We start from the raw sequence: 18,933 nt of genomic DNA, 5'->3' as shown, positions 1-18,933 counted from the left end.
TACCATTTGAGCATCATTTAAACCTGGTGACTGTGGCATGGACCCATCCTGCCTTGTATCAATGGTTCAGGCTGGTGGTGTCATGGTGTGGTGGATCCATCCTGCCTTGTATCAATGGTTCAGGCTGGTGGTGGTGTCATGGTGTGGAGGATCCATCCTGCCTTGTATCAACAGTTCAGGCTGGTGGTGTCATGGTGTGGTGGACCCATCCTGCCTTGTATCAATGGTTCAGGCTGGTGGTGTCATGGTGTGGTGGATCCATCCTGCCTTGTATCAACGGTTCAGGCTGGTGGTGGTGGTGTCATGGTGTGGAGGATCCATCCTGCCTTGTATCAATGGTTCAGGCTGGTGGTAGTGGTGTCATGGTGTGGGGGGGATTTTCTTGGCACACTTTGGGCCCCTTAGCACCAGTTGAGCATCGTTTAAACCCCAAGGCCTACCTGAGTATTGTTGCTGACCATGTCCACCCCTCTATGCCTCCAGTGTCCCCATCTTCTGATGGCTCCTTCCAGCAGGATAATGCTCCATGTCACAAAGCTCAAATCATCTCCAACAGGTTTCTGGAACATGACAATGAGGTCACTGGACTCCAATGGCCTCCACAGTCACCAGATCTCCATCCAATAGAGCCCCTTTAGGATGTGGTGGAACTGGAGATTCCCATCATGGATGTGCAGCCAATAAATCTGCGTGATGCCATCATGTTAATAAGGACCAAATTCTCTGAGGAACGTTCCCAACACCTTGTTGGATCTATGCCACGAAGAATGAAGGAAAAGGGGGTCCAACCCGGGACTAGCAAGGTGGACCTCATAAAGTGGTCGGTGAGTGGACATTGAGCCAGACTTTGCACCCAGAAACTTCTGCCATCACCAAGTCCTGTGCGTCTTCCACCGGCAGGACCACCACTTGACGTCTCTCAGGTGCTGGCAAGGCCTAATTCTGAGAGTCGGCCCATCAGGACAACATGTTCCCATTAGGAACGCAGCGACATAAACGGGAAGAACCTTCAAAGACGCTTTTCAAAGGAAACATTTCCTGTTTGATTTGCAGGATCAGCACTTAATTGAGAGAAAAGTCTGATTGCCACGAAGGATGAAAGAGATCCATGTACATTATTCATCGTTCTCGTCCCGAAATTGGCCAAACACTCGGAACATCAGTGGGGGGGCCGAGGAACACGGATCTTCCTTGTGCTGCTAATTATTGGGGGCCGGAGATTGAACCTTCAGATGTAGAGAGGAGGGGGGGGCGATATACAGAGCGTGGCGCAGTACAGACCCTCGCCTATCGCTCGACATACCAAATATGGCAAAACGTTACCATTCACACTGAGATCGATGAAAGCGATCATATCCCCGCCCCCCCCCCCCCCCCCCCGATTGGCCGGAATGTAGACTCCTGGAAGGAGAGACGCTGCACAGCAAATAATCTGTACACCTTCCCGAAGACACTGCGAAAGTCCTGCTGAATCTGAATGGAAATCCGGGGTCCTCAGTCTCCGCAGTGGGAGGGGCCACAATGTACGTTACAACTTGGGCTGAAAACATCGATTTTAGAAATGAACGATTCAAATCTAATGGAATGAACAAGCATGTTCCCAGAAGTAACGTCACATCGGAGTCCCCCTTTCACATCAGAAGCCTCCCCCGTTACATTACAGTCCCCCCATCAGACTACACCTTTCATATCAGAAGGCTCCCCCATTATATCGGACCCCCCCTTACATCAGGGCCCCCAATTCACAACAGAGTCCCATACCCCTTCCCATCAGAGGCCCCTTTCACATCAGAGCCCCCCCCCCTTTCCCCTTCACATCAGAGTCCTCCTTTCACATCAGAAGCCACCCCCATTACATTATAGCCTCTCTTTCACATCAGACTACCCCTTTCATATCAAAAGCCCCCCCATTATATCAGGGCCCCCCTTTCACATCCATCAGAAGCCCCCCTCACATCAGTCTACACTTTTCATATCAGAAAGCTCCCCCATTACATCAGAGCCCCCCCCCCCCCTTACACCAGCACCCTTTTTCACATCAGAAGCCCCCTTCAAAGTCAGGGCTCCCAATTCACAACAGGGTTTCCCTTTACATCAGACTCCCCTACCCCCTTCCAATAAGAGGCCCCTTTCACATTAGAGCCCCCCCCTTCAAATCAGAGTCCTCCTTTCACATCAGAGCCCCCCCCCCCTTCACATTAGAGACCTCCTTTCACATTAGAGCCCCACTTTCCCATCAGAGTCCCTCCCCCTTCCATCAACTCTCCCTTTACATCAGCATCCCCCTTTTCACATTATAATCTTCCTTCACACGTCAGAAGCCCCCCCCCCCCATCATATCAGAGTCCCCCCCTTCACATCAGAGGCCCCCTTTCACATTAGAAGCTCCATCATATCAGAGTCCCCCCGTTTACATCAGTGTCCCCCTTTCATATCAGATTCTCCCATCACATTAGAGCCCCTTGTCCATCACCCCCCCCCCCCATTACATCAGAGTCCCCTGCTTACCTCAGAGTCCTCCTTTCACATCAGAGCCCTCTCATCCACCAGCCCTCCCTTTACATTAGAGTCTTCCCTTTCATATTAGAAGCCCAATCATATAAGAGTCCCCCCCCTTCACATCAGTGTCCCCCTTTCATATCAGATTCTCCCATCACATTCTCATCCATCGCCCCCCCTTTACACTAGAGCCCACCTGCACATCATAGGCCCCCATCACATTAGAGCCCCTCTTCACATCAGAGGTCCTCCCATCACATCACAGAGGCGGCATGTAGTGGGCCGGATGTGGCCCAAGGGCCATAGTTTGGAGACCCCTGGCCTGAATGAAAGAAAAGTGCCATTGATGGCATCAGCGGGAGGAATAGTGACATTGATGGCATCAGCGGGAGGAATAGTGACATTGATGGTGTCAGTGGGAGGAATAGTGACATTGATGGTGTCAGAGGGAGGAATAGTGCCATTGATGGTGTCAGCGAGAGGAATAGTGCCATTGATGGTGTCAGAGGGAGGAATAGTGACATTGATGGTGTCAGAGGGAGGAATAGTGCCATTGATGGTGTCAGTGGGAGGAATAGTGACATTGATGGTGTCAGATGGAGGAATAGTGACATTGATGGTGTCAGCGGGAGGAATAGTGCCATTGATGGTGTCAGCGGGAGGAATAGTGCCATTGATGGTGTCAGCAGGAGGAATAGTGCCATTGATGGTGTCAGCGAGAGGAATAGTGCCATTGATGGTGTCAGAGGGAGGAATAGTGCCATTGATGGTGTCAGCGGGGGGAATAGTGACATTGATGGTGTCAGCAGGAGGAATAGTGACATTCATGGTGTCAGCAGGAGGAATAGTCTCCCATCATTAATGTCAGTTGATGAAATCACGCCCCAGGGGTCAGATCGAGGCTAGTGAAGGGCCACATACGGCCCCTGGGCCGCAGTTTGGAGACCACTGCTCTATTGGATTATTGTTGAGTTTCTTCTGTTATGATTTACTTTATATTGTAACTTTTTGGCACTTTATTCATTCTTTGGTGCTGCAAATGTTTACAGTCTTTGGTTGTGTAGAGTCTGTGTATCAATTGTCTCTGCTAGCAGCCTTCCTCCATCACAGCGCAGACTCGATATCCCCACAAAGCGATCCTTTACTTTGGCGCAGTTGCATTTATTCCTGCATAGATCAGCATTTTCCTGAGATCATTTATTCATTGACTGAAATGACTTTTTAATTGCGGCCCGTCTTCACTGCTCCCCATCCATCAGTCTGTCCTTCTTTTATAAATGCGGGATACATAAGATACAGAGGAATGATCAGGGCAGGGAATGGCCACTAATGTGCTCCAGATACAAGCGGGAATTTAGGTGGAAGATTAAAAAATTCATCACATTATGTAAATGATTGACCCACAACGTATGCAGGCCGAGCTGCTCCGGGTTCTCTAATGTCCGCTGACACACCATTACCAGAACTCATCAAACCTGCCTGTTACCCAGCGTTCCGGCATGCAGTATTGGTCTATAGATAACCGCAGCACTTATTAGATAACTTTATTAAGTACGGCTGTGGCAGCACCCAAATATTGCAGAGTTCCCCTTTAAACTTTAACATCTCTAACAGCCTCTGTTCGCAAGGTCATCAGCTCACTTCCCCCTCCCTTATTTCCTGTGAAGTAATGTGTTCCAATCTGAAGCTGGGATTCTTATCTGTAGCTGGTACTCAAGGCCATATACTGCACAGTTTAGAAAGTCTTTTGAATGTACAGAAAGTGAAAGAGGAAATACATGCATTGTGACGTAATTGTTGGTATATACATCATTTATACGTGTGGTGATTGGCTCTATACTCGAGACCCCTCAATATCGGAGTGACCCCACCGCCAAGTGGGAATGACATAGTCGGCACGTAACCTCGGTAGAGAGATTCCCTTCTCACCTAGTATATACATCATCTAAGAGGCTTTTGAAGGCACTTCGCTTTGCAGACACTAGTCCCTGCTAAGCCTCAACCAGCGTTGGTTAAATAAAAGGTTTGTTTTCCTCGTGTCCGGAGTTTTACCTGGTATTCCCAAAGTTACCACAACACGTCCAAACAGCATGCGCTCCCCACCCCCAACGTACCACCCAACGTAACCTAACATCACAAGAGTAGCAATGCGTCCATTGAGGGCTGTAGGTGGGTCTTTACCAGCAGTCATAATCCAGAAACAATGTGCAAAAAGGACAAAAGTATAACTGTGAACACAAAGAAAAGTGGGGATTATCATCCCTCAATACAGACATACCCAAAAAGACTTAATTTGGAGGTTTCAAACACAAGGCCCGTGGGCCAAATACAGCCTGACAGGCCATTTTATGTGGCCCTTGCACCTCTCCTGCACAGGTGGCACCCCCCTTGTCTTCGCCCAGTGGCATATTTACCACAAGGCAAACAAGGCGCTTGCCTACGAAACCAACTTTCAAAGGTGGCGCCGCCGACTGAGGTCCTGGGGTCCTGGTGAGGCTGTGCCATGGAATCTGAGGAGGCTACATGCTGCTGGAGGGTGTAAGCCTCCTGCACAAGGAAGGAAGACACTGGGCTTGGCTTCGAAGAGGTTAAGGTTAGTGCTTAAATAATCAATTGAACAGATGGACCTAATAAAGTGGCTGGTGAGCCCAAAATCAAAAAAGCCTAAGGTACCAGGGGCATCTCATGGGGCCCCCTACTGACCTCGGGCCCTCGGGCAGTCCCCAGGTTTCCAAATGGTTAGTCCGCTGGTGAGTGTATTTACTTTGAGAACTTGGAGGGCCATCAACCTGGTATTTGTCTGGTCTATAGGTCTCCATGACAAGCTGTATGCACACCCAGGAACTCAAACAAGAGTGGACCTTTTACCCACCATAGACCTTTCCTCGGTTTATGGAATCGAATGTTGGATCCAACCCTTCCTACCCACATCCTCTGCAAGACCCAATTATATCGCTATGCCATCTGTCATCCGGTTTCAGAAAAACAAGATGGCATGGATATGGCACGGCAGTGATGGCCAAGACAATGAATGTTCCTCCCATGTATGCAAGGTGGACAGGCACCATTGGAGAAGATTTTATACCCGGATTTAATGCACCCAAAATCAGGGGGTTTAGACCTAAAGGGCTGCTGTACCAGTAAGTGGATTACATATGTGCCTGGAAGTCCACTTTGACACCACGTGTATCAGTATTACAAAGCACAGGTATGTTGTAAGACAAATCATTCTCTTACCTCGTATTTTGGAGGAATGCGCGCGCCAAATCCCAGAGCAGAAAATCTCTTATCACTAAACAGAAAGAACAACTAAAATGAGTGAACAGTACAACTTACAGGTTCTCTATACAAAAACAGATGACTATTAAATGTGGCTCCTAAACACTACTGAGAAATGGTTTCAACCAGGGCTTCATCTCTTAGAGAATAGGTACATGTACTCCCCCCCTCTGAGTCACCCTTGTCTCTGCCCCCTACCCATCTCTGAGCACCATCCCTTGGTTCCACCCCCTACCCACCTCTGAGCACCATCCCTTGGTTCCACCCCCTACCCATCTCTGAGCACCATCCCTTGGTTCCACCCCCTACCCACCTCTGAGCACCATCCCTTGGTTCCACCCCCTACCCATCTCTGAGCACTGTCCCTTGGTTCCACCCCCTACCCACCTCTGAACACCATCCCTTGGTTCCACCCCCTACCCATCTCTGAGCACTGTCCCTTGGTTCCACCCCCTACCCACCTCTAAGCACTGTCCCTTGGTTCCACCCCCTACCCGTCTCTGAGCATCATCCCTTGGTTCCACCCCCTACCCATCTCTGAGCACTGTCCCTTGGATCCATCCCCTACCCACCTCTAAACACTGTCCCTTGGTTTCACCTCCTACCCACCTCTGAGCACTGTCCCTAAGTTCCACCCCCTACCCATCTCTGAGCTCCATCCCTTGGTTCCACCCCCTACCTACCTCTGAGCACCATCCCTTGGTTCCATCCCCTAACCATCTCTGAGCTCCATCCCTTGGTTCCACCCCCTACCTACCTCTGAGCACCATCCCTTGGTTTCACCCCCTACCAATCTCTGAGGACCATCTCTTGGTTCCACCCCCTACCCACTTCTAAGCACTGTCCCTTGGTTTCACCTCCTACCCACCTCCAAGCACCATCCCTTGGTTCCACCCCCTACCCACCTCTGAGAATCATCCCTTGGTTCCACCCCCTACCCACCTCTGAAAAATGAGGAGGAAGGAGTGACAGTCCCTCAAATGTTCCAAATGAGGGACAGTCCCTCAAAATCAGGGACAGTTGGGAACTATGGGATGGGGGTGGGAAGGGAACTTGATTTCATAAGTACAGAAAAGTCAGGTCATCAAACTGGTTGTGCTGTCTGGCAGGGCTGTATAAATCTCAGGACTGGCTGGTCATGAATACAAATTCTTTGGCAGATAAAGCAGCTCCCCCATTTGTATTTCAAGGATGACAATCGTGTTTGTAGTTGTTTGCTTGGAGCCCAGCTTTAAAGCCTTTTGCTGCCCCCCCACCCCCTCCTACCCCAGGGTTGCCCCCATCAGACTCAGAGTCTGGACATGGAGGAAGGACTGTTCCTTACCTGTCATAATCTTGGCAGATTTCCCCTACAGCAACTAATGCTTTCAGGTATTCATTGGGCTGGTAGGGGTTAATATAATGAAGAGAGCAGCTATTCCGAGGGTCCCCATTGGAGGCTGTAAAGTCTATGGCCACCTGGAAGAGAGAAACAAAAAGGCTGTAAGATGGATATGCTTGCCACCAGTCCTGGATGTCCAGGAAAATCTTGAGATTCTTGGATTGGGGGAGGAGAAGCTTAACTGAAAAAGAAATATCACTTTTAGGTGGACCTCCCCTTTATTGTATGGGTGTAGCCAATCGGGGTCCTATCACGTGAAAGCTATATACGTGGTATTGAAACCACATATATGGAAAAGCCGTTCTTGTGAAATGCGTCAGTAGAATTTAAGTCATGCTAATGTGTGTGATGGTTTCATCCAACTAAAGAGTCCCTACCAGGGGCGGACTGACAACTAATGGGGCCCCCGGGCAATTGGGGATCATGCTGCCTGTTCATTAGAAATTGTTAAGTTGTACCTGTAAAGCCAAAACTTTTTTCTTGTAGTTTTTTTTGTTTTTGTTTCTTTTTAGTTTTGGACAGAGTAGGTAATAGTCAGGACAACTTTCAGGGTTTTCTTTCTGTGTACATGCATAAGAGGCACCAGATTTCCTATCAGTGTCCAGTGTCGTCAATGACCTTCTCATTATTCAGACTAGACTGAAGCACTTTGGTGAGGCTGCTCACATAATGCACCCCAAAAAGAAGGGGGGTACTGAGGGAAATACAAATATGTAAGAATCGGTAAGGGCGCCACACCAATGGTGAGAGTCCAGAGTGTTTTTTTATTCAATGGACAGTACAATGAAAGAGCCAACATGTTTCTGAGGTTCAAATGCTCGCCCTTCATCAGGGCTTACATACAAGTGCCTGGAAATAGTTATATATATATATCTACAATGCCTGCAAAGGCATTCTCGTGTTTGTTTCTTTTGTTTGTATTGGTATGACACAAAAAAGTGGAGAAACAGAAAGCCAAATCTGAAACATTCCACGCAAAACTCCAAAAATGAGCTGGACAAAATTATTGGCACGCTTAATGTAATATTTGGTAACACACCTCTAGGGAAAAAAATGAAATCAATGTCTTCCAATATAACCATCAATGAGTTTCTTCCACCTCTCTACTGGAATTTTAGGTCGCTCTTCTTCCTCCAACTGCTCCGGGTCTCTCAGATTGGAAGGTTCCTTTTCCCAACTGCTGGTCTGAGATCTCTCCACAGGAGCTCTATGGGATGGAGATCTGGACTCATTGCTGGCCAGTTCAGTCCTCTCCAGCGCTTTGCCCAACACCATTTCTGGGGGCTTTTTGCTTTGGGTCATTGTCCTACTGGAAGACCCATGACTTCTGACGGAGACCCAACTTTCTGACACTGGGCCCTACAGTGCCCCCCAGAATTCTTTGGTAGTCTTCAGATTTCTCAATGCCATGCACACGGTCAAGACATGCAGTGCCTGAAGGAGCAAAGCAACCCCAAGCCATCAGTGACCCCCCCACCATGTGTGACTGGAGGGACTGGATTCTTTTCTTTAAAGGACTCATTGCTTTTTCTGAAAACAGTAGAATGATGGGATTTCCCAAGAAGCTCCCATTTTGTTCGGTCTGTCCACAGCACATTCTCCCAAAAGGATTTTGACTTCCTTGGGTAAGTTTTGGCAAACTCCAATCTGGCTTCCAATATGTTTCTGTGTCAGCAGTGGGGTCCTCCTGGGTCTCCTACCATATTTCTGTGTCAGCAGTGAGATCCTCCTGGGTCTCCTACCATATTTCTGTGTCAGCTGTGGGGTCCTCCTGGGTCTCCTACCATATTTCTGTGTCAGCAGTGGGGTCCTCCTGGGTCTCCTACCATATTTCTGTGTCAGCAGTGGGATCCTCCTGGGTCTCCTACCATATTTCTGTCAGCAGTGGGGTCCTCCTGGGTCTCCTCCCATATTTCTATGTCAGCAGTGGGGTCCTCCTGGGTCTCCTCCCATAGTGTCCCTTTTCATTCAGATGGCGACATATAGTGCGAGTGGACACAGTTCTACCCTATGCCTGAAGGTCAACTTGGATTTCTCTGGAAGTTGATAGAGGTTCTTCATCCACCATTCCAACAATCCTTTGTTGCAAACTTTGACCAATTTTTATCTTTCGTCCACATCCAGGGAGATCAGCTACAGTTCCATGGACTGTAAACTTCTTGAAAATGTTGCGCACAGTGGACACAGGAACATGAAGATCTCTGGAGATGGACTTGTCACCTTGAGATGGTCCGTGCTTTTCCACCATTTTTCTTCTCCAATCCTTAGACAATTCTTTGCTGCTCTTTCTCTCCTCCATGCTCCATGTGGCACACAGAGACACCCAACAGAAAGGTGGAGGCCATGTTTCATCATTGTCCCTGGTTGTTGGTGTGATTTCTATGTTGTCAGCACCTAGTCATGGATACGGGGGATACGGGGGGAGTTTATTGACAAATTACAGGAGCGTCACAAACCTGGAATGCAATTATTTCTTACAATTTTGAGAAGGTGCCAATAATTTTGTCCATTTTCTGAGTTTTGCGTGGAATGTGTCAGATTTGGCTTTTTGTTTGTCCACTTTTTTCTGTTATATCAATACAAACCAAAGAAATAAACACGAGAATGCCGAAACATTTGTCATTGCAGCAATTTTCTGGGGCGAAGTGGTGCGTTATCTCTTAGAAATGCAGGGGGGAAGGGGTGCAAGATTTTTGGCCATGACTGTAACTATGTCCTAATAGGTTCGTTATGATTCGTTCGTTATGATTAAGCACGTGATCGTGTGAAACACGTTAACATCCATGTACATGTCCTTGGTGCTCTTGGTGTCAATAAACTATATGCACGTATTCATCATTCCTCCTGTGTGCGTCCAACCCTTCGTATTGATGTACATCGCGTGGTGGCGAGCCAGGGCCTTCACCTGTTCTGGTTTGATGTTGATTGTTGCCTGATCCCTATTCCTCTTGTCTTTTGGATTTCTAATAAGGACCAGGAATACAACAAAGGGAAATGCAGTACTAGATGGGCGGGGTTTAACACCAGAAAGGGGTGGTACTTTATTGCACTTCTGACAGTACTGATATCAGAACACTTACACCACGGTGCAATAGAACTGTATTTTTTCCCCAGGAACTCATGGTGTCGCCTATTCCAGAAATACCCAATACTCTTCCAAGCAGACGTCAAGCCAGAAGGGGCCGGCAGTCCTTTATAATCCAAATATAGCCGAATTATTTGCACAAGGTATTATTATAAATGTGGCGAACGGTAGCATTAGCTTACTCAGGCTACACAACATGACATTCAAGATTCAAATTACTGGCTTCTAGACGTCCTCCTGCAACTTGCACCGAATGCATTGCTAATGCGACCCCGCTCCCTTCTGCCTCTGATTTCAGCTCACACCGTTGGGTATGGTTGGTGCCCAGTGCCAAGTCGTGTTCTGGATACGAGATGCGTGGTGCAGATAGGACAACAGAGCGGAGTCATATTCCAGGGCTATGGGAATCAGAAGACCGAGTGGGCTGTTCTGGGACGCCGTTCAAGGTTTGTCTGCGCTTACGCTGCAGCGGGCAGAGACCTAATCACTGATATGACTGTGGATACACAAGGCTGGTAATGGAAGGGGCTGTACAGCCGGGAAGGCTGAGCTCTAAGGCCGTGTGTGTAGATGTGTGATGGACACGTGCTGTACATGTGTTCTGCGGGTAATCACATTTGTTCCTAACTGAACCCCCTCAGTCATCCATGCACCTACCACATTGATACACCGCAACTCATGGATGTGAAAATCCGTGCATTGGAAAGGGTCAGTTATGTTTTGCTGTGCGTGTGTCCATAGGAAATGAGCAGACACAGGTACCACAACGCAAGTCAACACATCAAGACACAGGATAGGTGTAAATGCGCCTTTAAACTCCATTATGGTAGGTTCCATGTGTCTGTCCGCATAGGTTCCCTGTAAAGTAAAACAACAAAAAAGAAAAATTCCCGGCTCTAACGTGCCATCCAGCCTGCAAACGAACCGAATTTACCCGTCTAGCAGTAACAGAGGTTTAGTTAGCACAAATTTGCAAATACATGCGTAAACTACAGAGCCTCGTCATGGCACCCCAGTATTCTGTAGTTCCTAACTCTACAAATTTAGGAGCCCCCATAGTAGAGGCCAGGGGCGGACTGACAACTCATGGGGCCCCCAGGCAATAGGGGATCATGGGGCCCCTGTGTCCTCAAACCACTCCTAAAAAAGCCTATGAAAGGTACCAGGGGCATCTCATGGGGCCCCCTACTGACCCCAGGCCCTCGGGCAGTATCTGAATGGTCAGTCTGTCCCTGGTAGAGGCACATGTATTTAATGGATAGACCAAGGGCAGGTGGACCTGAGGGAGCAAATGTGTGCTAACTAAACCCTTGTTTTTAATGCATAGACAGGTTCATTTGGTTTGTTTGCAGGCTGGCTGACAAGTTAGAGCCGGGAATTTTTATTTTTTGCTGTTTGACATGCGTCGCCCTTCCATGTGCTCCTTGCTGTGAAGGCCAGTTACAGACTGGGGGCAGGGACCGTTTTTTGTCCTGTTGACTTGCTGGTCGAGGGAGCGCACTGGACACCCTAGCTTCCATTGTGCTACATGCTGGGTGCCCAGTGCGCTCCTGTACCTTTATGGAGGGGTGGGCTCCTTCAGGTCCACCTGCCCTTGGTCTAAACAGGGAAAAACAGGTCCCAGTAAGAAAGTGAAACTAAATCAGAGAGGGACACAGAAGAGATTTTTCTTACTAGTAGTAGCGAGCATAATGGAATTAATGCTCTTAGGCAGGACGCTAAAATGCTTGAACCTTTATCTTCTCATTGGCATTGATGGCCAAATGAAAAGGGATGCGGCTGCTGGTGGAGAAGGAAGAAATAGTAATAGCTACTTACTGTAAAGTGGATTTGACAGCCTCCCATGATGTAATCGAGGAAGGAGTAAACTCTGTGAATCTGCGTTACAGAAAAAGATAATTGATGGTTGGTATAGCAATCAAAGGAGGGTCAGTAGGTCATATACCTATTTCGGAAACCATGTGAGTTACATTTACATGAGGCATATGTTGAAGCTTCTTAAAGGAAGGTTTTTCTACATATACTGAGGATGGATGCTGCAGTGCATGGGCAATTCTTTTTGAAAGATGAACTTACCCTTTAAATAGTACAATCTACCTAAACCAGATGATGCTCCTCAAACCCCTGGAGGAAACAATGGGTCCTTTTATCACAATAGATTTTATAGACATCTGTTGTGTAGACATATCATCCATTAGGTTCCTTCCAGGGCTTTGCCTACCATGTTACTTAAAAATGATAAAAGGTCCCCTTGCTGCAGAAAGCTGTTCTTCCAGGATGCCGCCATGGTGGCCAATCAAGTGATTGAATGCCTAGTCAATGGGTTTATTAATTTTCACTGCAGAAGAGCTAAAAGGAAGGTTCAGTGTGTGCCAATAGGAGAAGACCAGTGCATGTGCATACTCATTTTCCGAAGCATAAATTCACTGCCAGATGCATAGATGGACAAATTAGAGCCCATGCTAGGCAACGTGGATGTAGGTGCATGCGCACGCTCGGCAATGGTATTGACACCAAAAGGCCTTTTTGAGCTGAAATGTGACATGGGCAGATTGCTGAATGATCTTCAGCTAGATTCTGGTTGACATGACCTGCTAGTGACCTAGTGGCCTTTCCATGCTGACCTTTGACCTGTCTCTGGATTCTTGTCTGCCCGTTGTGACCTTGGCCTGTCTGCTGGACTCTGTATTCAGATTTGGTACCTCGCTCCCCCACTGCTAACTTACCTTGACTTGTACCCTGACACTGCTTTTGCCTTATGTTCCTGTACGATGCTGTCTGACTGTTGCTGACCATGGACTATATCTTGACACTGCCCCTGCCTTCTGAACTGGTACTTCACTGCCTGGCTGTTGATGACCTTCAGCTTGTGTCCTAGCTTTGCTCCGGTCTACAGATTGGGTGCTACTGTGTTTCTGTCTCTGGTTCTTACCCGGTGGGCAATAGTTGTCTATGCCTCCCACCCAACAGCTGATAATGCTTGTGTAGCGCCCCACAGAAACCACTGGATTTTGTTTGGATCCCTCTAAGCCTTGCATGGCCAGGCAACACACATTTTCCACATCACATACAGAGTCAGCTCAAGTCCTTGAGATGGTTTTTCGTTGTTTTTATTGAGAGGTTAACAACTTGAATGGGGTCTAGGGGTATATGGGATGCCCAAGCAACTGCAAACTTGAGGACAATCTTCTTAGCAACAACACTGTCCAAAAATATGGATCAGGAAAAATAGCACTGTCTCTTTAAGAAGCACTGAAGTCCCCTTGATGTACATCCCCAGACACCAGATGAATCCCTCCACTTCATCTGGTTGTACTGGGGGTATCCATAAGTATAGGGATTCCAAGATTTGCCAGTTAACTAGTCCCAGATGAGAACTAGTTTGGCATTGCACCTGACTGCCCTCTCCCTTTATCTGGCCCAGGGGTTGTAGAAGTACTCACACTGTCCTGTCCTGTTGGCTTAATGGGTTGTAGCTGCTTTCAGGCCTTACGCTGAGATGGCTCCTTCACTGCTGGCAGGATTGTCCTCCCTAGGAGACTTGGTACACTGGAAATCCTTTTGTCCAGCAACCAGCCTGTAGGTAGGCCCCCCTCCCTGGGCCTCCCTCCCAGGCTCCACTCTCCAGCACCTTCCTTTAGTCCATCTAACACCCAAATCCAACAACTCCTCTGTTGTACAGGCTCTGCCACATTTAAGGATTGCCCTTGGCCACAATGCCCAGCCTCCTGCCTGGGGATTGGCCAAGTTCCCCTAAACATGCAAATTTGTCCCTCCTCCGCCCTTCTTTCAGAAAGTTCCAGCAGTATCTGGAAGGGAGGGCTCCAGAAGCCCTGATCTTTATGGCTTCCCAGCTTGTCCTGAGGTAACCTCTCTATCCCACTCCCAGGCTGACTCATCCCAGGATTCTAACAAGTGTCTATCTAAAAAAAAAAAAAAAAAACTTACCTAGCTAAGCTAAGGGCGCTACACCTGCATCATCATCCCTTGTACCACTCAGTTTCCTTACATCCCCTATCACCATTTCTTGAGGTGTTGGACAAGAGGTGCAAGAGAAGCCCCCTCTTCAACTCAATCTCCACCAGGTGCATGACAGGAGCATCAGCCAACCGGAACTCTGATCTTTCCTTCCAGCTGAGATCACGATATTCCTAGGCATTTGGTCACATGACTGGCCACCATGAGATACCAGATAGAAACAGCTTTGTCAGTGAAGGTGAGTACTTCAGGGCTACTGTTGTCAGTGAAGCATGTTCAGGCAGTCAGGAGGTAGATGATACTTCCACTTTCAGAACTACCCAGAACTAGTATGTTGATCAAGAGAAAGAGAGTGGAAGCCTCCAACCTTTACTGTCATACCAGCTGGGATCCTAATGGAAGATCACATGAATCTGCAAACTCAGTGCAGCTTTGTTAGGCTTCTATTCGAAGTAAGACAATTATGAACACATGAAAAGTAAAGTCCGGAGTTTTGCTCACCTTCATGTCAGACAATATAACTAAACCAGAGTTCTTGTAATTTCGCTTTTTTATTTTGTATTTTGGATTCATACAGTCCCATTGCACCTAAAAAGTGATAAGAAAAGTGATCTCAGATCTCATACACAATACAGATATTTGTAGGAAAAAAATCATTTGCTTTCTTACAGAAATTTGCATACTTAAAGAAAACCTGTTGTGAGGAAGTATGGAGACCCCCATTACTGACCCCTACTTCTAAAAATGCTAAACCCCTGGCTATCACACCAATCAAATGCTTTCAATACCTTAAAAGTCACCAACTCACAACAGACATATATACACTACATTGCCAAAAGTATTAGGACAACCCTCTAAGTCATGTGATTCAGGTGTTCCAATCCCCTCCCAATCATGTGATTCAGGTGTTCCATTCCCCTCTATATCATGTGATTCAGGTGTTCCAATCCCCTCCATATCATGTGATTCAGGTGTTCCAATCCCCTCCATGGACACGGGTGTATACAATCAAGCCCCTAGGCATGCAGACTGCTTCTACAAGCATTGGTGAAAGAATGGGTCGCTCTCAGGAGCTCAGTGACTCCAAGCGTGGTCCCGTGATAGGTGGCCACCTGGGCAATAAGTCCATCCGGGACATTTCCTGGCTACTAAATATTCCACGCTCAACTGTTAGTGGGATTATAACAAAGTGGAAGCAACTGGGAACAACAGCCACTCAGCCACCAAGTGGTAGGCCACGTCACATGACAGGGCGGGGTCAGCGCATGCTGAAGCGCACAGTGTGCAGAAGTCGCCAACTGTCTGCAGAGTCAATAGCTAAAGACCTCCAAACTTGGTGTGGCCTTCAGATGAGCCAAACAACAGTGCGTAGAGAGCTTCATGGAATGGGTTTCCATGGCCGAGCAGCTGCATCCAAGCCTTCCATCACCAAGTGCAATGCAAAGCGTCGGTTGCCGTGGTGTAAAGCACGCCGCCACTGGACTCTAGAGCAGTAGAGGCGTGTTCTCTGGAGTGATGGAGGGGGATTATGGTGTGGGGTTGCGCTTGGCCCCCTAGTTCCAGTGAAGGGAACGCTTACGGTGACATTTTGGACAATTTCATGCACCCATCTTTGTGGGAAGAGTTTGGGGATGGCCCCTTCCTGTTTCAACATGACTGCGCACCAGTGCACAAAGCAAGGTCCATAAAGACATGGAGGAGCCAGTTTTGGATGGAGGAACTTGACTGGCCTGCACAGAGTCCTGACCTCAACCCCATAGAACACCTTTGGGATGAATTAGAGTGGAGACTGCGAGCCAGGCCTCCTCCCCCGACATCAGTGCCTGACCTGACAAATGTGCTTCTGGAAGAATGGTCCAACCTTCCCATAGACACCCTCCTAAACCTTGTGGACGGCCTTCCCAGAAGAGTTGAAGCTGTTATAGCTGCAAAGGGCGGGGCCAACTCAATATTGAACCCTACGGACTAAGACTGGGAGGCCATTAAAGATCATGTGCGTGGAAAGGGCGGGGCCAACTCAATATTGAACCCTACGGACTAAGACTGGGGGGCCATTAAAGGTCATGTGCGTGGAAAGGGCGGGCCCAACTCAATATTGAACCCTACGGACTAAGACTGGGGGGGGCCATTAAAGGTCATGTGCGTGGAAAGGGCGGGGCCAACTCAATATTGAACCCTACGGACTAAGACTGGGGGGGGGCCATTAAAGGTCATGTGCGTGGAAAGGGCGGGGCCAACTCAATATTGAACCCTACGGACTAAGACTGGGGGGCCATTAAAGTTCATGTGCGTGGAAAGGGCGGGGCCCAATACTGCGGGCAATATATTGTATTTTGCAGATTACCAATCGTGAGATGTGGTGGCTGCACCCATTTTCTTTTCTTAAGGCTTTCCCCCCTGTTTTCACCTGATGATCCTGCAAATAACAAGCATCCTATCCTAGGGTGACATAGCTCGGTCACTGCACTGACATTAGTTTTCCCCTTTAGTCGTGCTCATCCATGATGGCCTGGATACCACAATGCAGCATTGCCATCAATCAGTATATTGGTGGTCAGCCCAGGGACAAGCTTCTCCATCATTCTGCCGCTTCACTAAGAGAAGTCACTGCCATAGAAGAATTATTCATGAAAATGTATATTTATTATACAACAACAATGGCTCCCTCAGAAATCAGGTTGGACATACATTAATGGATCCAATAGTTTTGACATTTTAATCCAAGGTATTAGATATTAGCAGGTTTTCAGCATAATTGTTATCCATTGTCACAAGATAGGATGGAAATAATCATAGGGGCTGGTAGAGAGATTTTCTTTATCTTCGCTCAATTACAGCTAAAGTGCTAATTGTGTTATTTCCCACAAACCGATCGATGAGCGTACAAAACTGCTGCTGATCGACTTTGTTATTAATTGATCAGATCAATGCAGGTAACTGAGTGCTTTCGACAGCCAATTGATTTACCTGTCTGAACAAACAGTCTATTGAGTGAATAACTGGCCGGCACTACACACATCAGTACTGTATATCCTGTCATTGTATCATCCATCCCTTCCAGATTCATTATCTAATTGTCTGCAGATCATTATCAGATCTCAAAGACACTTTCTAATACTGTAAACCAATTACTGGTGTTTCTAATTCTATGCAAGTTCAAAATGACACTAAACTCTGGTGAAAAAATGTATTCTTAACTCAAAAAAGTCCTTTCCATTGCTCTCAGCCTCCTCCAAATCTCCAAATTCCATTTTTCTGCTGCCGTGATCTGACTTTCTATTAGAGGGTGACTATGTTCATTCTTCATGGCCAGACTGTATTAGGAATGTAGCCACCCTGCCTTGGTCCCACTATATGAAGGAATGTAGCCCCCCTGCCTTGGTCCCCCTGTATGTAGGAACGTAGCCCCCCTGCCTTGGTCCCCCTGTATGTAGGAACATAGCCACCCTGCCTTGGTCCCCCTGTATGTAGGAATGTAGCCCCCCCGTATGTAGGAATGTAGCCCCCCCACCTTGGTCCTACTGTATGTAGGAATGTAGCCACCCTGCCTTGGTCCCCCTGTATGTAGGAACATAGCCACCCTGCCTTGGTCCCACTATATGTAGGAATGTAGCCCCCCTGCCTTGGTCCCCCGTATGTAGGAATGTAGCCACCCTTCCTTGGTCCCATTGTATGTAGGAACATAGCTACCCTGCCTTGGTCCCACTGTATGTAGGAATGTAGCCACCCTTCCTTGGTCCCACTGTATGTAGGAATGTAGCCACCCTTCCTTGGCTCCATTGTATGTAGGAACATAGCCACCCTGCCTTTGTCTCCCTGTATGTAGGAATGTAGCTACCCTCCCTTGGTACCCCCTGCATGTATGAACATAGCCCCCCTACATTTGTCTCACTGTATACTGGAACTTAGCCATTTTCTCTTGGTCCCACTGTATGTAGGAATGTAGCCACTTTGCCTTGTTACCACTGTATGTAGGAATGTAGCCCCCCTTCCTTGGTCCCCCTGTATGTAGGAATGTAACCACCCTGCCTTGATCCCACTGTATGCAGGAATGTAGCCCCCCTGCCTTGGTCGCACTGTATGTAGAAACATAGCTACCCTGCCTTGGTTCCATTGTATGTAGGAACGTAGCCACCTTGCCTTGTTACCACTGTATGTAGGAATGTAGCCCCCCTTCCTTGGTCCCCCTGTATGTAGGAATGTAACCACCCTGCCTTGATCCCACTGTATGCAGGAATGTAGCCCCCCTGCCTTGGTCGCACTGTATGTAGAAACATAGCTACCCTGCCTTGGTTCCATTGTATGTAGGAATGTAGCCACCCTCTCTTGGTCCCCCTGTATGTAGGAATGTGGCCTCCCTGTCTTGGTCCCCCTGTATGTAGGAATGTAGCCCCCTTGCCTTGGTCGCACTGTATGTAAAAACGTAGCCACCCTGCCTTGGTTCCCTTGTATGTAGCAACGTAGCCCCCCTGCCTTGGTCCCCCTGTATATAGAAATGTAGCCCCCCTGCCTTGGTCCCCCTGTATGTAGGAATGTGGCACCCCTGCCTTGGTCCCCCTGTATGTAGGAACATAGCTCCCCTGCCTTGGTCTCCCTGTATGTAGGAATGTAGCCACCCTCCCTTGGTACCCCCTGTACATAGGAACATAGCCCCCCTACTTTTCTCCCACTGTATGTAGGAACTTAGCCACCCTGCCTTGGTCCTACTGTA

General features: G+C 48.0%; 1 protein-coding gene across 1 annotated transcript in view; it reads right to left on the bottom strand.

Moving 5' to 3' along the window:
* The window catches only part of LOC149434820 (copine-7-like), a 132,896-nt gene that overhangs the window by 33,932 nt on the left and 80,031 nt on the right, over positions 1 to 18,933 (bottom strand). Inside the window, exons 9-12 of the mRNA XM_089663333.1 lie at positions 14,724 to 14,810; positions 12,063 to 12,122; positions 7,103 to 7,236; positions 5,737 to 5,791 (exon numbers count right to left, since the gene is read on the bottom strand). Coding sequence (XP_089519459.1) covers positions 5,737 to 5,791; positions 7,103 to 7,236; positions 12,063 to 12,122; positions 14,724 to 14,810 — 336 coding nt within the window. The remainder of the gene's footprint in view (positions 1 to 5,736; positions 5,792 to 7,102; positions 7,237 to 12,062; positions 12,123 to 14,723; positions 14,811 to 18,933) is intronic.

Source organism: Staurois parvus, unplaced genomic scaffold (assembly GCF_062004578.1).
Source record: "Staurois parvus isolate SC_StPar_1 unplaced genomic scaffold, SC_StPar_1.0 ptg001667l, whole genome shotgun sequence".
Lineage (NCBI taxonomy): Eukaryota > Metazoa > Chordata > Amphibia > Anura > Ranidae > Staurois > Staurois parvus.
The sequence above is the reverse complement of the archived record's forward strand: the minus strand, read 5'-3'. Positions and strand labels throughout refer to the sequence as shown.